Source organism: Tiliqua scincoides, chromosome 5, assembly GCF_035046505.1.
Source record: "Tiliqua scincoides isolate rTilSci1 chromosome 5, rTilSci1.hap2, whole genome shotgun sequence".
Classification (NCBI taxonomy): Eukaryota; Metazoa; Chordata; class Lepidosauria; order Squamata; family Scincidae; genus Tiliqua; species Tiliqua scincoides.
In genome coordinates this window covers 11,023,829-11,046,902 of record NC_089825.1, presented here as the reverse complement: position 1 = coordinate 11,046,902, position 23,074 = coordinate 11,023,829, and the positions used below count along the sequence as shown (strand labels likewise).

Here is a 23,074-nt window from a genome sequence, read left to right as displayed (position 1 = left end):
GTCTCCATGTGCATACACAATACTTAAAATCAGTTGCTGTATGGGGAGAATCATCATGGTAGCATGGTGGTAGATGGTAGCATCATCATTACTTCTGGACACTTCATAAAGTGCATTTCTGGGACCACAGCCCAGCAGCTTCTTGAGCCAATGAATGTTATATAGGCCTTGCAGACAGAGACCCAGCTAGATAAACTACATTATCATGCAATTTTTGCATGAGGTGAGTGCATCTTTCAACAAGGTCTGAGTTGCAGGAACATGAGTCCCTTTTTTTGTTTGTGGAGGAAGTGTTGAAATGAGAGTGTGTGTATTTTATCTTCAGTTACATTAATACTAATTAATTTTAAAATAAACTGCTGGAAAAGCTCCCTGTATGAGCAGTTAACACTGCATTTTATGTAGCCAACCCAAAGTCATCAAAGTGCTAGCAATGTGCAAGGAAAGTTCTAGCAATGTGCTGGCATTTGCAAATTCTCATGACTCCTGCTCTACTTCTAATATCGGTGTCCCTGGGAATTTGCAAAGCCAAAACACCAAAGCGCAGTTATGTGTCATAGGCAGAAGTGTTTGTGCATTGGCTAGAGATAGGAAAAAATGTGTTGGAGACTCCTTAACTGTTCTTTCCCTTTCACAGGTAGCGCTGGTATTTCCCAACAATGACCCTGCAGCTTTTATGGTAGCGTTTTATGGCTGCCTACTCGCCGAAGTTGTCCCTGTTCCTATTGAAGTGCCGCTCACCAGAAAGGTAAAAGAAATCATTTCTTGCCGCCTCCTTCAGAATTGATGTCAAACCAGATTGCCACAGACCATGACCATCGGAGTACCTGGTCATGCGTTTGGGCATAAAAGAAGAGCCAGCTTGAGAATTTATGCCTTTCCAACACCTTTTTAATAAGCAAATCAGCCCTCTGTACATGCTGTAGTTGCTCCTTTTTAGCTTCCCTAGACATTTTCTGGACTTTGTCCTGTGTTGTTCTTGAGCTGGCTGCAAGCAGTGCTCAAAACGGGTAGCTTGAGAGCTGTGTAAATGTTAAGGACTTCACATGAGGAGTCAGTTCTCCCTGGCCTTGAGGTCCACATCATATGTCAGAACTGGATTTTCCAAAGAGTAAGCTATTACTCTAAGCCCTGTGCACTGTCTCAATTGTTTCCGTCCTACTGGAGATTATGGCTATTTTCAACTACACTTGGGAGGAACAGAAAAATTCTAAACAGAATGACCTTTTTCAGTTGAAATCCTAATTTGGGCTGAGAATTTCTCAGCTGCCTCTTCTGCTGTGGAGTTAGACTTTGAAACTTACTATCTTCGTAACTTGTAACTGTTACAAGCTCCACTTGGGTTCTTTTGAAGAAATTAAGGTTGTTGAGATCTTAAACAACACCAATGTAATCATTGAAACCTTGCTAGTTTTTAAGTAGCACTTGAGATGACTAGGGACTTGACACAGTCATTTCAAAGAGCATTGAAATAGTGGTGACAGGCCTTCTGTGTCTAAGGCATTTGATGTTTCCTCTGCTGGAATTTGAAAGGCTTAGTTTTCAGAGTTGGCTTTGAAAAAGCTATATGGATGATGCATTCACAAAAATGTTCTCAGGGATATGCACCTATGAGAGAAATTGCAAACTGCATTGATAGATGCACAGAATAGTATCAATGGTTCTGGTCCAGTTAAAAAGTGAAACTGAAATTTGTATTGTGCTGACTTTCAGAACGCCAAAAGCTGAAAATGCATTTTCAAGAAATAATTAACTTTACTTTATCCTGTTTCAAAACATTTGGGAAGGAAGCTGGAGGATTTTATGGCTATTGTTTCAGAACATGTTTTGGACATTATGAATCTTAGTGTTCATATAATGCAGGGGTGGGCAAGCTTTCAACTTTAGGGCTCCTGGACCTTTAACAATTGTATAGGAGAGAAAATTTCAGCAGGTGCAGTTTGTCACCTGTGAGATGACAAGCTGCACCTGCTGTAATTCCATTTCTATACAATTGTTAAAGGTCCAAAAGCCCTAAAATTGAAAGTTTGCCCACTCCTGAAATAATGTAATATTTTTATACAAGGGTATTTTCTTTGCCATTCTTTGGTTTTAATTGTACTGACTAATGATTTGAGAACCCTACTGTAAGAAAATGAAAACATTGGTGTCTTTATTTTAAAAGGAAGCTCTGTTTCCCCAAGCACTGATGTATGGAGTGAGGCACAACCTATTTATTGTATGGTCTTGTACGTAAATTTCCTAAGAAAGAGGACGGTCAGGCTTGCTTACTTTGTTGTCAGGGAAGAGTCTTCCTATGGTGGCTTAAGCAGTGTTGTGTTTGTGGTATAGCTGTGAACATTTCTGAATAATTTTGCTGATTTATTTTTCCCTGTATAGAATGTGTACAGTTGATAGATTAAATGTGGGCTTGGTGCCCTGGACTATGCAGTATTGTGCAGAACAGAAAACTTCAACAAGAATTTCAACACTGAACTAAAATGCCAGTGTCTTGGAAGTGCATCTGCCAAAAATGTTCTTTGTTTGCACCTATGAGTGCCACAAATGCTCTGTCTTGTATTTGAGAACAGATCCCTAAGATTTTTGTAAAGTTCTCCTCTGTACACAAGCAAAAAGACATCAGAACAAAAAAATGCTGAAATAATTCTGTGCCTTAGTTTGACTTCTTGACATTTTGCAAAAATAACTTTGAAGGTTTTAGACAGTTGGCTTGAATCTTGTCAAGATGGTTTTTGGAAATGAGTATCACACTGTTGCAAAAGTAGCTAAAAGGAAGCATGAAGTGATTGTGTATTGTGACATAGGAAAAGTGCAACAACCAGCATCAAGAATTCTGGTCTTGGAGATTATAAAAGTTTGTACTCTCAGGACTGCAGTTTGCAACTGTAGATATTGTTTGCACTCCTGCTGTATATAAATGAGGGCGCAATCCTAATCTCTTATGTCAGTGCTTTCCAGCACTGACATAAGGGCACTTTCCAGCACTGACATAAGGGCAATGCAGTTCTAAGGTAAGGGAATAAACATTCCCTTACTTTGAGGAGGCCTCAGTGAGTGAGACCCAACTGCAGGATGCAGCGCATGTTCCATTGGCACCGCTATGCCAGTGCTGGAAAGCACTGACATAAGGGGTTAGGATTGCACCCCAAGTGCCACAATGAGGTGTCTGTACTTCAGAACAAGTTCTTTGCTTGGTCAGTTGTAGCACAATGAATTGGTCAATTTAATCCTGGCATTGACTGAAGGTTTGTGTCTGATGCTTTCTCATAACATAGACTTTAGTACTTCCCTGAAGTTGGATTTCTTTGTAGCATCCCTCTGTTCATTGGAGGACTTTTGCATTTTGGGGTTTGCACATTTTATGAAGGATATGGCTATAAACAAACCCTGGTGGTCAGTCAAACTGTAAATTTTGGACCAGTTCAGTGAGTGGTAGCAGTACGTCATCAATGGGAAAAAGAAATATGTTTTTCAGTTGTATGATTGGCAGGGGGGAAATGAAGTGTAATGGGAAATTTGTGGGTTTGACCTGGATGGACAGCCTTCTGTTATGCCTGTAGGGATTCTTTTTGAGATTTTGCAAGATTTCATTGAACAATGGTTTTGTGTCCACCTTATGTTCCCACCATTAGTATCTATATACTAATGAGGTCCCACTATGGTGGTGAGGTATATGGAAATGTGCCTGTATAAATATGCACTGCAGCTCAGTGAACCGGCTAGTGCTTGTTACAGCTTCCTTATTTCATACAACCTGTCCCCTACTATTTTTCTTTCGACCTCCATTTTGTGTAGTCTTCTTCAGTTATGCCCCCTGCTTCCTCCCTCTTGGCCATTCTGCCTCTGCTTTCTCATTCTTTTCTAGGCCTTCTCTGTTTTACCGGAAGATCAGCTTCTTTTTCCTGTTCCATCAAGGTTTCTTAATAAATTTTCTGCCTGTTTGCTTGGCATAATGGGGCTTCTGTTTTACTGTGTTCTGTAGTAATGTTTCAAAATCCCACTTCTAATGTCCTGCTGGGCTCCAGTAGTGACTTAAACTAAGGACTTTGTTTATTCAACTTATTCTGCATTCTCCTAATTCAGCTGATTTGTTAAGCTTGTGGTGTTGATGCTCATAAGTATTTTATGAGGAATGTGACTGGTATATTGGTTGCCCCAAAGGCATTTATGTCTAGCCAGTAATCCTGTGACTCTCTTCAGTGTAGTACTACATTGGTTGTTCTCTGGTAGAAAAGATTCTTAGGAAAGCAGGTAAGAAAATACTTATCAGGCAGATAACCTTTGTTGGAATAGCCTCACCTTTGTTTGCAATGAAAAGTCTAATCTGGGCATGTTTTCTCCAGGAGAATCTGGGATCCATAGGTTGGATATATAGGAACGTGGTAGGATGTATTTATGTGCATTTTACTCTCCAAAAAAAGCCCACTCCTATAATGTCATGCTGGACATTGTCCTGCTATAATGTCTCTATAATTGTGTGGAAGGGCTTGACAGTTTCTGAACATGAGATACTATCACATTTTTCATCACAAATCTTGCTGATTTGTACTTAGCCAGGTTAATTTCTTCCTTCATTCCCGTGTGCATTTTGCTGTACCTGTCAACTCTGCATTGACTCTCGGTCAAATCAAAGAATCACGGGTGTAGCAGTTTACACTCCTGATGAGCCAGAGAACTTCATTTGCCAAAGTGGTGGGTGAGGGTGCATCTGTAGGGAAGATTGCTTGACTTTTCTGTAGTTCAGACAGACTTGGGCAGTCTGTTGATGAATAATTGTGTTGAAAGTTCTTACATGCAAGCAATACCATTCAGTTTTGGGAGGTAGTTACTGTTCCCATGGCTCTTAGGTTGGAAGATCTACATACAATATTTCTGTAGTGCCTTTGGAGAGTTCCTGTGTGTTGGGCTGCCAAGACAGGATTTTATGGGTCTAGTATAAAATACATCAAGATGCAAAAGGTGAGAATTCGCCCATTTGGCCGCTAGGATGTGCTCTCTATGTGCTTGCTTTCATTTGTCACCGACTTCTGGGCTCCACTGAGGATATTACATTTAGCTGTACTTGCTTGTTGACAGGTCTGAGTTATTATAAGGCAAAAAGGGTCAAGTCACCGATCAGAGACTGACTTTGAAAAATTGCTGTAAAGATAAAACTATATATTTTAATTTGCCTTGATGTAAAGTGAGAGAGAAATCTGCAAGAAGAAACAGTTTGTGGCAATAAATGCATTAAATTAAAAAAAAATGTATTGAACTTGAAATGCTACTAATAAATCGTTGAAACTAAGAAATCACTGATGCGTCTTGTAAAAAGTGACATCAGCTGTTAGGTCTAATAATAGTGGAAGGGAAAATTAAAGCACTGGAGGAAATAAACTTTGGTATTGGCTCACATAAGTTTCATGCAATTATTGCCTTTCAGCTTTGTAAGTTTGCAGGGCCTGGCTAGTTCAAGCACTCCTTGGGCTACTGACAGCACAGCATGCAGAGAATTTTTCCCCAAAATGGCATGATTTCATCCTCTTGTCTCTTTCTATTTATCTTAAAAAGGGGACTCCTCCTTCTGTCTGGATTTTCATAGAAGCAAAACCAAATGAGAGCTCATTTCTGAAGACTTTTCTTGCAAAAGTATGTCTTTAACTTTGCCAAGCTGGAAATTAAGTCTCTAATAGTTACTTATAATGAAACCGAGAATTGAGAACTTGTTGGATGTCTGATTAGGTTATGCCAGCCTATGGTGAATTAGTTTAGTTTCTCATCCCACCATGTCACTCAGTTTCAGCATACACAAAACTATCAGTCTAACAAAACACTTTTATTTTTCAAATTTGGATGTGAAAAAGCTTGTGCTAAGAACTAGAGAGTGATGCAAGTCTTTTGCCGACACTTGATAACTTTTTAACAAGTGCAACTATATGGTTTAAAGAGAGACTTGAATTGGATGTGCTGTGGACATCTGTGTCTAAAAGCTTCAATCCTGAATTTCTGACTTTCAATAGCCACAGATTTTTTCCCCCTCTTCTTGTTTGCTTCAGTTCTCCAATGCTTAATTTCTCTGATCTGTATTAGCATAGTATTTAATTGTGGATGTGAAATTCTGTATTTGTTTAAAATCCTCTTCTGGGTAGAAAGCTTTTGGTTTGAAACTTTATATGTGGCATTTAGTGTTTACTCGTACTTCAGGGGTGCATCCAGGAACTTCATGTATATATTAGGACTGTTTTTACAATGTCTCCTGACTGGGCACTTTGAATCAAGTAAGCTTAATGCAAGCAAGGCAGCATCAGTGCCTTTCTAAAGTAGACAAAACTTTATTGAGCTTGTGCAAAGGAGGGAGGAGGAAAAAAGTAAAGCATGTAGCAGGTTTTTTTGAACTTAAAACATCATGACATCACTTCACTCACCCACCGACAGCAAGGGAAATCCAAATTCTGTGGCTGGGAAGAACAATGTATGCAAGAATTTATTTTTATTTTATTTATTTTTCAGATTGTTTTACTGCCCTTCCTCCAAGGAGCTAGGGTGGTGTACATGGTTCCTTCCCTCCTTTAGTTCTCACAACAGCCCTGTGAGGTAGGTTAGGCTGAAAGATGATGAATTGGCCCAAGGTCACCTAGGAAGCTTCATGACTGAGGAGGGATTTGAACCTGGATCTTACGTTCATAACCACTACACCATCCTGGTTCTTCTGTTGGATCAGACCATGATTTCATCTGTTACACAGCATTCTGTTTTCAACAGTGGCTGGCCAGATGCATTCAAGAAGTTCACCAGCAGGGAATGAAGGCATTAGCTCTCTCCCATTATTGCCCTTCACTGAGTAAAAATCTGTCATTCTGCTACTAGACATGGAGGTTCCACTTATCATCATAGCTAGTAGCTGTTGATAGACCATGGACTCTCCATGGCAAATCTCTCTCTCTAAATTTGTCTAACCCATTTTCATTTTTGGAGTCATCTAGGCCAGTGTGCATCACCACTGACAATTAATTCCATAACTAGTTAAGGTGCTTTGTGATATACAGCTGTGCTTTTGAATTTATTACTGATCGATTTCATTTGGTGATCCTGAGTTCTAATATTATGAGAGGGAGAAAAATCTCTGCCTATCGACTCCGTAAATATTAAGGAAATTCGTTTGTAGATATGCATGATTCTGCCTTCTGAACCTGGGTGTCATTCCCTGCCTCAACCCTGCACCCAATAATATAACATTGAATGACAAGAAAGAAAAATATGGAAATTGGAGTTAGGTGTGCTGGACTGAGAGAGAAAATTGTCAAGGCACTTATATACTTTGCAAGGCATTTATACCTCAGTCACCAGATTTGTCTCCCAAGTTTCTGGAATGTTTACAGAAACAGCCCACAAACTTTCAAGCTACAGTCATAAGGAATAGAAATGTAATGAGTCTTCACGGGTTGTCTGTTGTTGTTTTTAAAGCAAGATGCAATTCTTAATGTGTGACATTCTTGGCTCCATTGCAAAAACAAAAGAAAACCTGAGGCATGGAATACAATAACCCCTGTTCAGATCATGGCAGTAGAAATGCCTCTTGCCTAGATGTGTTGAAAGTAGACTTGTTTGGTTGGTGCTTGTGCTGTGATTTACTTTCATAATTTTTTTTCTCTCTTGCTTTCTCTCCAACTAGGATGCAGGGAGCCAGCAGATAGGCTTCTTGCTCGGAAGCTGTGGTGTCACCGTGGCCTTGACTAGTGATGCTTGCCATAAAGGACTGCCTAAGAGCCCTACAGGGGAAATACCACAATTTAAAGGTAAGCTAATTTTCAGTAATACCCAGTCATTAACCTTGATCCTCATGCCCATTACATAACTGTGACAAGAACTGCAGAGAGTTCCAAGCAGCTAGAAATTCTGAAATATGCATACCTTTAATTCCAGGGCAGACAAGGGCACACTGATTATTTCTGACTGCTAAACTGTTGGGTGATTTCAGGTCAACCTTGGCTGTCTTTGCTTCTCCATGTTCAGAATGGTTTCTTGTAGTCAGTTACCATTTTGGTTTAGATAGGACTTAGGAGGCTCACTTCATTAGTCCCATCCTAGTCCTTGCTGCCTCCCTACCACTATAATTGGTAAGACAGAGCAGAAGGCAGAACACTGAGGGTGGAGCAATGCATCTCAGATGGAAGCAAGGACAGTCACTTGAATCACCCCCGCATATATGTTTGCCACTGAGACTGCGTCCACTGGTACTATTCCTCTTCCTCCTCTGGGTTTGTCTGAGAATAAAGGACCACACATAGCCCCTACCATAGTTTAAGCCCAGATTCTCCACCACCTTCTCTGCCCCAGTTTCTGTCTACCCATCCTGGAAGAATGAACACATAGTTCTATTCCTAAGAAAATGCTATGTGGAAAAATGTGTACCGTGACTTTTTCTTTCTATCATCACATCTCTCTTGGATTTTGTATGTAAAGTCCAGGATAGGTCTGAGTGCATGTACTCTGACACTGATGCCCTTGCAGCTGTAACCAGCTGACTTTTAGAACCTAACTAAGGTTGGCATCACACATTGGGCACTGGCTGAGGGTCCGTATCCATCAGAGAGTCCAATCCGATCCCTGTATCCTTGTACTGGTAGCACTTTCTTGTTTGTCATCAGACAGCAGGTGGGGGGAGTGATATGGAGAGCATTGTCGCAGGCACCGCAGAAACCCATGGCTGATTCTGAACCTAACCATATATGGAATGTTCCAAATTGTATGGCAAACTCACTTCTGGACTCCAGGCCCCTTTATGCAGAAGAACACAGCAATATAGGCATCCTTGATATGTGATGTAGATTGGAATTCATGGGGAGCGCTGATCCTGTTTGGTTTCCCTGAAGCGCTTCTTGGTATTGCTTGCATGTGAGAACTTGAAACATTCTTTTCATACCACATGCTGGTGGAGGAGAGGGGTTAGAGTTTGGTGGGAGAGCACGTATTTGCACTTAGAAAGGTTGGGGTTCATTTTCCAGACATCACTAGATAAATTGTCATTACCTGTGGTCTGATGAAGTAAGGCAGCATCTTTCTTTGCAATAAACAAGAAAACCAGTATGACATTATGCTATTTGATCAGAAGAAGTTCAACAAAGTCTTTAAAAAATTGCAAATACTCAATATGTCATCATATAATATGCTTTTAAAAAAGATATTTAAAAGGAAGCATTGTTTATACTAATTTCATAAGATTGTGATTATAGTTTGAGATTGAAAGCTTATGTATAAGTCACCACCAATTCCTGATCTTGAATTATGTTTTGCTAGTTAGTGACAGGTTTGAAAGGTTGTTTATTTAAAGCAGCTGCCTCCAAACTGGAAAATGCTGTGTCCCAAAAAAGCCCTCCCCGCCCTAAGTGGAACTTAACACTCTGTTGCAGTGCTGTGTTTCTTTCAAGCTGGTCTGAGCACAGAGTTGCAAAACGGTAAGCACTGTTCACGGGAAGGGGGAAGGGCTTTTTCCAAACATCAGATCAGGCCCGTGGACTGGGGTTTGGATAGCCCTGATTTAAAGTGAACTGTTCCCAAATATTATGTAGCCTTCATTGATTCTTGTATTGTGCTTGTTTTTCAATGCATAAAATTCTCACTGTGTGTCTGACTGTTCCTCAGGTTGGCCAAAGCTTCTTTGGTTTGTCACAGAATCAAAACACCTTTCAAAACCTCCTCGAGACTGGTTCCCACATATCAAAGATGCAAACAATGACACAGCTTACATTGAGGTGAGTTCACTGCTGTCCTCCCTCTCTCTTGCTCCCTTCTCCCTCCCATCTTTCCTTGCACTTCCCCATCCATTATATCTGACCCTGTTTCCTATTTGATTAAATTGTTACCTACTTGAAGAATATCATGTTTACTTGTTGGTATTTAAGTCTCTGCATTGCATTTTAGTGCAACCTGAAACTGTGTGTAGATGGTCTCTCCCAGTTTCTTCTAGTTTCAGCTTTCTTGCACTTAAAGCCATGTCAACAGTTCCATGCGTACCTTAGCATAGATGTGGGTGATTCAGCATTTTGCTAAATCAGTGTCAGAGACTTGATAGTGATAGAAGAGTTTGAAAAGTACTGGAATACAGAATTATGGGTACGTAGGTACTGTTCTTATGTTTCATTTACATAGTGTTTCTCCTTGATTTGAAGGTCAGTTTCAGGCTAGCTGAAAGCCAGCTCTGTGACTGAAACAGCAGCCTTGTGCTCATTGAGCAGGATAGGAACTCTGATGGATGAGATCCCTGTTTCCTTGACCATTCAGGATCATGCTTGGCATACACCTGAATCCTCTGCAGCCTAAAATATTAAGTTTAGAAATCATTATAAAATGGGAGAGTTGTAGTGGTTTTTTATGTTTTTAATTTGTTTTAACCTTGTTTAAGCCGCCTTGAGTCCCTCCGGGGAGAAAGGCAGGGTAGAAATAAAGTTAATAATAACAATACTCCTGGGCATTTCTTATCTCTACAAAAACAGATGAACTCCTTAAACTGGTAGGCTTATTTGGGTTTCTAACCCATCACATTTCAAAGGCTTGAAGTGGGGAACAAAACAGAAGCAAATGTAAGAGATAAAACCTTGCTTAAAATATAGTAAGCTTAGAAATGCTTGGTGTCTACATAAGCAAACTGCCAAAAGCCTTGCCAATAACAGCCTTGTTGGGGCTCCTGAAAAGAAATAAGCTTTTGGTACAATTTGACAGGGAATTCAGTGATTTTTGAATCAACTGTTATGAACCTTTCTCTCCTAGAACAGGCACAATGCTCCTCATTTCTTAATCATGCTTATAAGGATAGAAGTGAAACATCAGTTCTCCTCTGCCACTTCTGCCCCATCTTTTCTCTAGCAGAAATTCTTCCCCCTCTTAGTCTCTACCATGGTTAGGGCTGAAGTAACCTCAGCAAGGTTACACTGATTGTAACCTTGCTGAGTGATAATCTCAGCCAAGGTTTGCTGACATTTTGCCTGTAATTGTGGCATTCTTTGTAAACCCATATGATGAATAGTGGAAACTCAAAGTATTTAATAAAACTAGTAGGATTTGGATTGAAAACTTCCATGGATCAGCACTGACCAAATAAACAGACTCATTTCCAGTGTTATAGTCAGCTGTGACCTTCCAGAGCATTATGGGTTTTTTTTAATTTTTAATGGTTTTCCCTGGCAGTTCCTCAACTTTTTGGTGCCGTGACCCATCTTGTCCGCTCCAGTGGTCACGATACAGCTGCTCCTTCTTGTGAGGCCCCAGAGGCCTTTCCTGGGTCACAGCAGGCCAACAACCCACTCTATTGGCCTCCACAGGCCTCAGAATGGTCCACAGAAACAACCAGAAGTGATTTCTGGTCAAACCAGAAGATCTGGAAACCAGAAGTGGCTAATGTGTGCCATTCTGAGGCCCATGGAGGCAGATAGAGTGGGTCACCAGCCTGGTGTAATCCAGGAGAGGCCTCCACGGGCTCCCAATGCTTCCAGAATGACTCTGATTTGGAGCCACCCAGAGGCAAGGGAGAGAAGGAGGGTCCAGGTCAGAAGCAAGTAACTGGTATAGGATGCCTGGAAGCTGTGTGGCTGAATATTGTATAGCCTTTGCCTATTGCCAGAGGTGGGAGGAAACTGTTTTGAGTTGTTGTTTTTTCAGATTTCAGTGTTTTCTAAAGTTAGAAGTACAAAAAGCTATGTTTTTTACTCAAAATTTACATTATTATTATAACTCCATAAGTGTATTAAGTAGGTGATATAGGTGGTATAGTGTCAGGAGATACACAGTCATTACCCATGCAGCCACCAACCCCAATTAAATAATGAATAAAAACCAAATAAAATGTTTTGTTTTTTTTTTTTTTGCATATTTGGGGTTTAATCCCCCTCAAAAATGAGAAGTACAGAAAGCAGTGTTACGTGTTTTTATTTCGTTATTACTATTTTCTTCCACCTCTACCTATTGCTAACTTTTTAATGGTGGGGTGGTGGTGTCTTATAAGGCACAAGGGATGCAGGGATGGATTGGGTTTCAAGCATCCTTCATTCATTCTTGTATGAACTGGATGTGAATCATGAACAGCCAGGAGTAGTGACCTAGGGTCCAATCCTATCCAACTTTCCAGCACTGGTGCAGCAGCAGTGCAGCCCCAAGATATAGGAACAAATGTTTCCATACCTTGAGGAGGCCTCTGTGACTGCCTCCTCACCATAGGAATGCAGCGTACACCCCGTTGGCATGGCTGCACTGGGACTGGAACATTGGGTAGAACTGGGCCCCCAGTCCACAGATTTTCATCCAGTTCATACAGGAGTGAGTGAAAGATTCTTGAAGCCCACTCCATCCCTGCATCCCTTTAAGCCCACTCCATGAACTCTGTCAGAGTTCTGCTGTGGTTATGTGCATGAGCCATGACTTGGGAAAATAGCAGCGAGTAGCTGACAGACAGAGGAGGAGAACCCCTGTTGCTGTTTCTTTCCTGCACACGGCCACATCCGTGTAAAGGACCTTTGTGTTACTGCTGCTGGCATAGGAAAAACTGCTGAGGTGTATGGGGGTATTTTTGGCCAGAGGAAAAAAGCCTGCAGGCTAGTTGGAGGTTCCCTGGCTGCGTCCAGTTCCCAGTCCCAATTCTGTCATTAACTGAATCTTGAAAAGATTGTTTTTATTCAATTTCTTTTGCTTTTACAGTACAAAACATGTAAAGATGGAAGTGTTCTTGGGGTTACTGTGACGAGAATTGCGCTACTAACTCATTGTCAAGCTCTGACGCAGGCATGTGGCTATACAGAAGGTATTTCAGCACTCTTTGAGGTTTCTGACATGGGTGTTTAAAACTGTACAGTACATTTCTATGGAATCCTAGTTCTGGGCATTATTCAGGGATTGGCAATTGGCTTGGAATAGGTCAATCTATTTTCCAACAAAGCAGGAAATATTTCTATTTTCCAACAAAGCTTGCCTTATCCATGAGCTCCATTCTTACCCTGCCAACCACTCTCCCAACATCACAGTAGTCTTTGGAGTAACCTACAATTCCTAGAAGTTGTTTGTGCCTAATATTCTCTGTTCAGTGTTCGGTATGTGTGAGGCCTCCCACCCACTTGTCCAGGTGCTGGTGCTAGCATGGGTGGCAAGGAAGGGGGTTTGTGACCAGGTGGGGAAGGAGCAGTTTTCCCTGTAAGGGTTTTTGTGCTGGTGCACGGACCTCTCTGGTAGCTGCTCAGCACCTCTGGGCATTCAGCAATTATGTCATCCCTGAACTTCCAAGATGCTGAGCTCCATGCTGCATGGAGGTCAGCAGGGAATGTGCAGCTGCTCAGCCATGCACCTTAAAGGAAGTACCAGAAAGAAGTAGAGTTATTTTTTTTTGACTAAGATTAAAATTTAAGCCAAAGAAGAATTCAGGGACCTGGTACTTGAGGCAAACCTGAGTCTCATCTTTCTGAACCTGGACTTCTGTCTCTTGCTGACAAACTAGGTGTTGTTGATAGGTGCAGTTGTGACATCTTTGAAGATGATGATCTTGTTCAACAATAAAAAATACTGCAGTCTGTTTTCATGTTCAGAACTTATGATGTTATGTAATGCAAATGAAAGCAAGAATGATAAAGGAAGCAATGGTCTGTGATAAGCAATCGGTCAGTAATGATTTATCTCAAATTGTTCTCCCACTTGTCTGGTCTGGGGTGACTGGGGGTGTGTGCTAAATTACTTCTTAAAGTGAGATTTTCTTCAGCTTGCTCTATGCACTCAGTAACTCACCTCCTTCTTGTTTCACAGCTGAAACAATTGTGAATGTGTTGGATTTCAAGAAAGATGTAGGTTTATGGCACGGGATTCTCACGGTAAGTTAACAGTTCATTATTTAAATAATTTTTAAATGGATTTTAAGTTTATGTTGCCATCTGGAGTTGAAAAATCATGTCTGATTATGGATGATTTTTGGACTGCAAAATATGACGGGACTCAATGGATAAGTCAAGTGTAGCATGTGTTTGTATTATGAAGACCTTCTTGCTAGGAAGGAGGTAACTGGAGCCTTGACGTCAAAATTCTTCCTACTTCAGCACTCTGTCTCCAACTGTGGGTAGCCAGGGGCTTCTAGAAAGTTCAGAAGCAGGACAAGATGGCCATGGCTGCTTCCTGTTGTTCTGAGATGTACTAAGCTCAGTCCTAACCAGCGTTCCAGCACTGATGCAGCCACAGCACAGCCCCAAGGTAAGGGAACAAAAGTTCCCTTACTTTGAGGAGGCCTCCATGACTGCCCCTACCACCACAAGATGCAGCACATGCCCCATTGGCATGGGTGCATTGGAACTGAATGTTGGACAGGATTGGGCCCCTAATATGGTAAACTGCCATGGAATGTAGAGGTTCTAAAAGGGAAGAAGCAATAATGTTTTTCAGTCAAATATTTGATCAATGGAGGTTTTAGTCCTGTGTTTGTAAGACAAGCACTCTTTTCTAATGAATGCTCCACATTCTTTCCATGTCTGGGGGGAGGAACAGCATTGTGCACCTTGATCTCCTTGTCCTGGCGCACCTCACCCCAATCTTCAAGTGTTGAGGTAAAGCTGGGTATTCAGTTTGTGTGTGCATACAGTGATACATGCACTGAATACATTGGGAAATGTATTCAGTAAGGGTTTCTGCTCATGTGAAAGGATTGACAAATGTACCACTGAATTACATGTAGAAACATGTTTCTTGCCTTCATGTCAATGCCCAAGAGATGGGTTTTTCAGTCCCACTACCACATGGAGTAAACGTGCAGAAATATTTGTGAGAAGATAGTTGGGGAGATGTCTTGGTAGATGAACAGTGGCTAAATCACTGATGGTAGGCTATAGCCCAAATTTCATCAGTGTCAGGTTTCTGTGTGGCAAGCACTCTGGTGATTAAACATAAGAACATAAGAACAGCCCCACTGGATCAGGCCATAGGCCCATCTAGTCCAGCTTCCTGTATCTCACAGCGGCCCACCAAATGCCCCAGGGAGCACACCAGATAACAAGAGACCTGCATCCTGGTGCCCTCCCTTGCATCTGGCATTCTGACATAGCCCATTTCTAAAATCAGGAGGCTGCACATATACATCATGGCCTGTAACCCATAATGGATTTTTCCTCCAGAAACTTGTCCAATCCCCTTTTAAAGGCATCCAGGCCAGATGCCGTCACCACATCCTGCAGCAAGGAGTTCCACAGACCGACCACACGCTGAGTAAAGAAATATTTTCTGTCTGTCCTAACCCTCCCAACACTCAATTTTAGTGAATGTCCCCTGGTTCTGGTGTTATTTGAGAGTGTAAAGAGCATCTCTCGATCCAATTTATCCTTCCCATGCATAATTTTGTATGTCTCAATCATGTCCCCGCTCAGGCATCTCTTTTCTAGGCTGAAGAGGCCCAAACGCCGTAGCCTTTTCTCATAAGGAAGGTGTCCCAGCCCAGCAATCATCTTAGTTGCTCTCTTTTGCACCTTTTCCATTTCCACTATGTCCTTTTTGAGATGTGACAGCCAGAACTGGACACAATACTCCAGGTGTGGCCTTACCATAGATTTGTACAACGGCATTATAATATTAGCTGTTTTGTTCTCAATACCTTTTCTAATGATCCCAAGCATAGAATTGGCCTTCTTTACTGCTGCCGCACATTGGGTCGACACTTTCATCGACCTGTCCACTACCACCCCAAGATCTCTCTCCTGATCTGTCAGAGACAGCTCAGAACCTATTAGCCTATATGTGAAGTTTTGATTTTTTGCCCCAGTGTGCATGACTTTACACTTACATTGAAACGCATCTGCCATTTTGCTACCCATTCTTCCAGTTTGGAGAGATCCTTCTGGAGCTCCTCACAATCACGTCTGGTCTTCACCCCTCGGAAAAGTTTGGTGTTGTCTGCAAACTTAGCCAACTCACTGCTCACCCCTGTCTCCAGGTCATTTATGAAGAAGTTGAAGAGCACCGGTTCCAAGACATATCCTTGGGGCACACCGCTTTTCACCTCTCTCCATTGTGAAAATTGCTCATTGACACCCACTCTCTGTTTCCTGGTCTTCAGCCAGGTCTCAATCCAGGAGAGGACCTGCCCTCTAATTCCCTGACTGTGGAGTTTTTTTAGTAGCCTTTGATGAGGGACCATGTTGAACGCCTTCTGAAAGTCCAGATATATAATGTCCACTGGTTCTCCCGCATCCACATGCCTGTTGACCTTTTCAAAGAATTCTAAAAGGTTTGTGAGGCAAGACTTACCCTTACAGAAGCCATGCTGTTTCATCTACTAAGGCCCAAATCCTACCCAGCTTTCCAGCACTGGCATAGCTGTGCCAATGGGACAAGTGCTACATTCTGCAGTTGGGTGGCACTCACAGAGGCCTCCTCAAAGTAAGGGAATGTTTGTTTCCTTACCTTGGAGCTGCATTGTCTTTAAGTTGGTGCTAGAAAGTAGATTAGGATTGCGCCCTAAATTAGAAAAAAAAAAGTTAGTAGCAGGTGTATTTATTGTTTTGTCCCCCCCTCCTTTCTGCATGGTAGCTTCTGTTTTGAGTTCTTCTGCATTGATTCCCACTATGAGTACTTTGGGCTAGGTTGATTGCATGAATTGGATCAGCTCAAAAACCTATTTTTGCAATAACGGGGGGGGGGGGGAATACCTATTTGCTTTATACACCATCAGTAACTGCCTAAATCTGTGTCACCTGCACCCAATAGTCACGACGGATTTATTCAAAATTGTAGCTGCCATGAAGAGAAAGAGGCATACAAACAATCCTCGCAATCAACCCACAACTCCTTGTCAGTTGAAGTCTCAGGAGTTGTCTTCAGGGAGTGTGAAAGGGTTAAAAGGCAGGGTAGGGCTCTGTGGTGCTCTTGCTGCATTGAAACTCACTTTGAAAAGTACAGAATTCTTATTTCCAAAGTGAGAGGATTCCGTGTAGTTCTAGAAGGACAAAGGCAATGGAAGGCTATCTAGATACTCTGGATTTGTTCTCACCTCTAGAAATGTCAATTCTATTCCAACATAGCATTTTCACTGCATCTGGAGTTACGACATGGCTGTGTATTTTTATGGTTCAGGTATTTTATGATCTGAGGCTAGGTATTTGTGAAAATAGGCTATTAAGATTCCATGTAGATTATATAAGGTAGTGTTTCTCATACTGTGGGTCGGGACCCACCAGGTGGGTTGCGAGCCAATTTCAGGTGGCTCCCCATTCATTTCAATATTTTATTTTTAATGTATTAGAGTTGATGCTGCCATGGTACGTGACTGCATTTGGGGAAATGTTACAGACCTGTACTTTTAACAAGCTACAATGTATATTCTTTTAACAATTATAGTCAATGGGACTTACTACTGGGTAAGTGTGGGTAGGATTGCAGCCTATGCCAATGTCTAATAAAGGTTTTTGAAATTGAAAATTGATTGCAGCCTAGGATTGTTAAAAATTCCCTTGCTTGATGATATCACTTCTGGACATGACATCACTTCTGGTGGGTCCTGACAGATTCTCATTCTAAAAAGTGAGTCCTGGTGCTAAATGTGTGAGAACCACTGATATAAGGGACAAGATTTCAAGCAGGTGCTTTTTTCCAAGGTCATTGCAGAACTTAGTTGTAGGGTGAGCTCGTCATGTGAGTAAAATGTTAATAATATAAAATACTGGTGTGGTGATATTGCCTTAGTAGGAGTAGGTTTTCAATGTTTTTAAAGAAAGCTTACCAGCATCTTTCAGACTTAAGGTAAACATTTTTGAACCAAATGTCAAAGGTTTTACATGTCTTGGCTACAAGTAAGCTGTCTATGTCTTTAGAACAGAGAAGCAAAACTAGTGGAAGTATGGCTCTGTTACATATATTAGCCTTTTTGTGAGAACGCTGGGGAGTTTGTATAACCAAAATAGTGAATGGCAAAGTGGAGACAAGCTGGGTTTTTTTAATCGCTTCAAAAATAGTTCCATATCTGCAAATACTATATCGGATGGTTTTGATAGCAGAACCAGGATGCAAAGAGTTTCTTAACATAGATTTTGTTCCAGTGTCTTTTTTCATTCATTTTCAGAGTCAACATATCAGTATTTTTAGCCTGTTCAAGTATTGAGTCACTTATTTTCTGCATTGGCCGATTGCCAGATTCGGCATGTAACAGGACACTTTCTTCCCTTTTAAATCACACACATTAGCTTGTTTTGTTCCTTCTTCCTTGCATTTACTCTGATGCTCTGAGATGACCTTTTGAGGTTATTGGTGTGTTCATTAATCTCTATTGCTTGCATTGCTTGTGAATGATGACCTGCCTCCTTTTAGATTAGCTTGTCTTAAATTAGCTGGTCAGTTTAGCCTCTGGATTTCCTGGATCCTTTTGTTGATGTAGAGAGCATCTTGCCCTCATCAGTTTGGTCATTCCTTATCTTTATATTTCTGTGCAAAAGCTATGGCATAAATAAAAGCTAGGGCTGGGTCACACATGTACTAATGCCTGCGGATTACACAGTGTTTGACTTGCAATGACGTGTGAACTGACTCAATTCAGAATTGTTATGAAACGTGAAATTATAGAAGTTTTAGCTTTTGATAATTTTTATCTATGATGATGCATGCTTATTACCATCTGATAGGTCAGTCATCAAGCGAATAGACATCCCCATGTGAACTGGCCTTTGGTCTGTACCAAGATTTCCCTGGATGACACTGATTATGTGGACCCATTTCATTCTGGGTTCAGGTTGGATTTTGCGATAGAAACTTGGTTGCCCTGATGGAAGACTTGTGCTGGGGGATAGGCAAGGGGAATGTGACCCTGCTTATTTTTGTGGACCATTCACTGGTTTACGATACCATCTGCCATGGTATCCTTCTGGACTGCCTGTGCATGGGTGACCCTGTATATAGGTGGCTTCTCTCAGGATCCAAAAGGTGGTCCTGGGGGCTTTTGGCTCTATTCTCATATTCATTGCTTTAGGGGCTTCTGCAAAGTTCCATCTTGACCTCTGCACACCTCATTCAACTTCTGCATGAAACAGTGAAGTCATTCGGAGATTTGAGTCATCAGTATGCTGATGACATCCAGCTTTATCTTGCTTTTCTAATCTGTTCCTGGGGACGTGGAGAAGATTCTAGATCTGTGTTTGGCAGCTGTGTGTGGCTGGAAGGACAAGCTGAAATAAATCTAGATAAGACCGAGGTGCTATTAGCAGGGTGTTCCATTGATCTGGGAGATTGTTTTCAACTTATCTTTGATAGGATTGTGCTTCTGCCTAAAGAGCAGTCTGGGGGTACCTCCTTAGTCTGAGGCTTTTCCTGGAGGACTATCAGCTTTGGAAAATTTGCTAGCTGCAGCCTTTTCTGGAGAGGTCTTATCTAGCTGCATTTATCCATGTTCTGGTCTCAGTTGGGGCTGCTGCAAGGACCAGTAAGTGGGTTCCCCATGAATAGCACGCAGAAAGTTAAACTGTTGCTAAATGTTCTCTTCGCAGAGGTTCATTTGTATCCTGGGAAACCAGGATGGTGTAGTGGTTTCAGTGTTGGACTTAGACCTGGAAGAGCCAGGTTCAAATCCCTACTCAGCCATGAAGTTTCCAAGGTGACCTTGGGGCCAGTCACTCTTTCTCTCATCCTCACCCACCTCAAAGGGTTATTGCTAGGAGAGGAGGAACTATGTACACCACTATGTGAGCTCCTTGGAGGGAGGGAGGTATAAAAATGTGAAAAATAAATAAATATACTCCTTTAGTAGTGTAAGACCTTTCATGTCAATTCAGGTTTGGGGGGGGGGTTGATTAGCAGTGATGGAACTGTTATTCAGCAGTAGCTTTTCAGTGATGCCATTTTATTCATTCTACTTTATTCTAGTTTGATGCTGTGTGGTGATTTATTGTGAGCCACTTTGCATTCTCTTGGTATACAAGACAGGGTACTAAAAATAGCCTAAAATAAATAACAACTTAGCCATTCTGTGAAAGAGTCAGAATGGTGGCTACCACTTGATCCAGCACTCCCTTTTTCAGATCTGATCTTTTTGAAGACTGGTTCTTCACTGCTAAAGAGTTGCCTGTTTTGTTTGGCAAAGATTGTTTGTTTGATTTGTGACTGGTGAAACTCATGCCCCTTTGATTTGATTTCAGAGTGTTATGAACATGATGCATGTCATAAGCATCCCGTATTCCTTAATGAAAGTCAACCCGCTTTCATGGATACAGAAGGTTTGCCAGTACAAAGGTAAGCTTTCAAAGTAGGGCTGTCACTCTTTCAAATGTAGTAGTTGATTGATTGTATGAGCAAGAGACTATTTTTAAATGATGAGTCAATAATCTTTGCATATGGGTAAAAACAATAGTTCTGAAGCAAAAAGCATATTTGTTTCATGTTTAGATGCCTGCACGTGTATGCAGACATCTAAACATGAAAACAGCACGTGTATTAGTGGAGGCATTGCCTCCTAGCTGAGGTAATGGGACTATATCTTGAAAAATGGTGCTTGCCATTCATAGTACTTGTGTTTGAAAAAAAAATTTCCTAAAAATAATCATGGACACCTTTTAAAAAATTAGCACGTTTCTTTTAAAAATTGATTGACGTTTCTAGTCTCAGGTAGATGTAAATGTGATGTCCTGAATATGCTTTCAGTGAAGGGGACTCGGGCACTGAATTTCATGATGTTGTAAAATGTCATGATGACAGCAGTAGGAAGTTCCAGAAACTTATGTCACCTTTCTCTTCTTGTGAGAGAATTATTTTACTTTATGTCTAATTTAGAGGTCCATAAACCACAGAAGCACAGATTCAGATCTTAGTTTGCCAATTGACCATCACTGGTATATTGTAGTTGTGAATCAGGGGTGTCTGTGTGTGTGTGTCCGTCCCTTTTTTTATTGCAAGATGACATCTTGAAATTTACATGACAAAGTTCAATGATCCCTTCTTCTCTCTTCCCAGCGAAAGTTGCTTGTGTAAAATCCAGGGATATGCATTGGGCATTAGTAGCACATCGAGATCAACGGGATATCAACCTTTCCTCGCTCCGTATGTTAATAGTAGCTGATGGTGCCAATCCATGTAAGTGATGACTGTGGAATAACTGTCTAAAGGTGCAATCTAGCATCCTTTGTTGTTGGGCATTGTCTGTTACAAGCCACAATGCAATGCAAGGTCAGCACAAGAGCTTCAAAACTCCCGGAGAGGTACAGTCCTCTCCCAGCACCCATGACAACACTGCCAGCATGTACCAGTCATGGGGGTGTGTGTGGGGGATGGTGGTGGTTATGCAGTCCCATCAGAAGGGCATTATCACCCACCTTGTGACCAGTCCACAAGAGAGTTCTTTAACCATTCAGTCCCAGCAGGAAACGTAAAAAGTGCACCTCACTGGGTATTTTAATATCATGCAGAACTCCACAACCAGCCATGAATGTCTATGGAAGGCTCATTGGAAGGATAAACAGGTTCTGCATAAGGAGAGTTCCAGGCTCAAACCTGAGATGTCTTTTCTGGAAAGAACCATACTCGAAGCCCACCTGTCTAGGAGACTGTAGCCCTGAACCCATCAAAGAGAGCACTTTGATGGGCCAGTCATTTGGCTTGCATGTGACATAGGTTGTCTTTTGCTTCGGTCCACACCCACACACCATCTATTTCCATAGTTGCTGGCACCTGTTGCTCTTTATCTCCGAGCATGGATATTATTATGCTGTTCATCCTTCCTTCCCTTGCCTCCCCAACTGATTGCCTCATTCATCATGGCAGTAATGAATGGGCTGCCTATGAGCCCTAAGAAGCCTGCCCTCCCACTTCTTCTGGAACCTAAGGAGCAAGAGAGTGAGGCTGACCCAGACCTTGAGCCCTGATTGCAGAGGTAGGGCCTCTTTGAGTCCCACCCTGAAACCAGCAGAGGTAAGAAACAACTAGTGTTCAGATAAGGGATCTCTACTATCAAAGTAACCAGAGGTATGATGAGATCAAAACTTTTAGTGAAGAGCATCAGAGATGGAACAGCCTCTGAAAGAGAAATACACAAGGGAGTTTGCCAAACAACTCTTTCTTATAGGACTTTGCAAGTTGCAAGGCAGCATAGTAGCAGGTGTTAGTGAAATCTTGGCTGTATCAAGAAAACCCCTTTGTGAAACTACAAGGGGTGTGTGCAAAACAGGTAGGTCAGCAACCCCAGAGAGGAACAACTGAGGCGTGCAGGTCACAACTGCATGACAAGGTGGAGACTTTCCTTGTGGTCTTCACACCCTGCACATGGAGATTCCTATGTTCTCTGTCCTTGTGGAAAGTTGCCTGTGGAGAGCAAAGAGAGAAACAAAGAGAATAGCAAGGAATAGATGGCAGCAGCAATAGCACATTGTGCCTAGATTGGAATGCATGCTTGGTGTTTGTGAGGCAGGGTGGCGCCACCTGAAGTGCACGTGCTGTAGTGTCCTTTTGGACACTGGGGTGGCGCCCTTCCCTTCTCTGTGAGTAGTGGCTGCTGTACTCCATGTGACCAGACTGCAATCCTGGAAAAGAAAAGGATGGTCGGGGTGCATGTTTGGCTGACAGTGGTTGGAGTATCTGGTGTTCACCAAGAGAGAGCACACATTGACTGCTGCTGCTGGAAAGGCATGATTAACCCACACAGTTTATAGCAAAGAGCCAGGGTGGTGTAGTGGTTTGGGTGGTGGACTTAGACCTGGACGATCTAGGTTCAAATCCCCCCTTACCAATGAAGCTTCCTGGGTGACCTTGGGCCAGTGACTTTCTCTCAGCCTCACCTACCTCACAGAGTTGTTGTGAGGACAAGAAGGAGGGGAGCAGTTGTGTACACCGCCCTGAGCTCTTTGGAGGAAGGGCGGTACAAAAATGTGAAAAATAAATAAAAAAATTTGTCATCCCTGAAGCAGGTCAGCTAGGAGAAGAGACATATATCCAGCATTCATACTTTGAGGCAACCAGTTCCACCCAACCCCACTTTCCTTTGTGGGGTACATTCTCTTTGCACTCCATGTGGAGTGGTGTTGTGGAAGTTTCAGTGGAGTGTTTGTTGTGTGTGGAGTCCACCTGAGGCAGAGTACCTGTAGTGAGAATGCTGAAGACACAAGTGTTTACAAAT

At 41.9% G+C, this 23,074-nt stretch overlaps 1 protein-coding gene across 6 annotated transcripts in view; it reads left to right on the top strand.

Moving 5' to 3' along the window:
• The window catches only part of DIP2C (disco interacting protein 2 homolog C), a 315,383-nt gene that overhangs the window by 236,208 nt on the left and 56,101 nt on the right, over positions 1 to 23,074 (top strand). For 3 of the 6 annotated variants that reach the window (XM_066626987.1, XM_066626984.1, XM_066626983.1), the window contains 8 exons: positions 638 to 748; positions 5,551 to 5,628; positions 7,652 to 7,775; positions 9,622 to 9,731; positions 12,667 to 12,769; positions 13,759 to 13,823; positions 20,109 to 20,202; positions 20,920 to 21,039. In XM_066626987.1, the coding sequence (XP_066483084.1) occupies positions 638 to 748; positions 5,551 to 5,628; positions 7,652 to 7,775; positions 9,622 to 9,731; positions 12,667 to 12,769; positions 13,759 to 13,823; positions 20,109 to 20,202; positions 20,920 to 21,039 (805 nt within the window). The remainder of the gene's footprint in view (positions 1 to 637; positions 749 to 5,550; positions 5,629 to 7,651; positions 7,776 to 9,621; positions 9,732 to 12,666; positions 12,770 to 13,758; positions 13,824 to 20,108; positions 20,203 to 20,919; positions 21,040 to 23,074) is intronic. The other 3 variants (XM_066626988.1, XM_066626986.1, XM_066626985.1) reach the window with 1 other exon arrangement.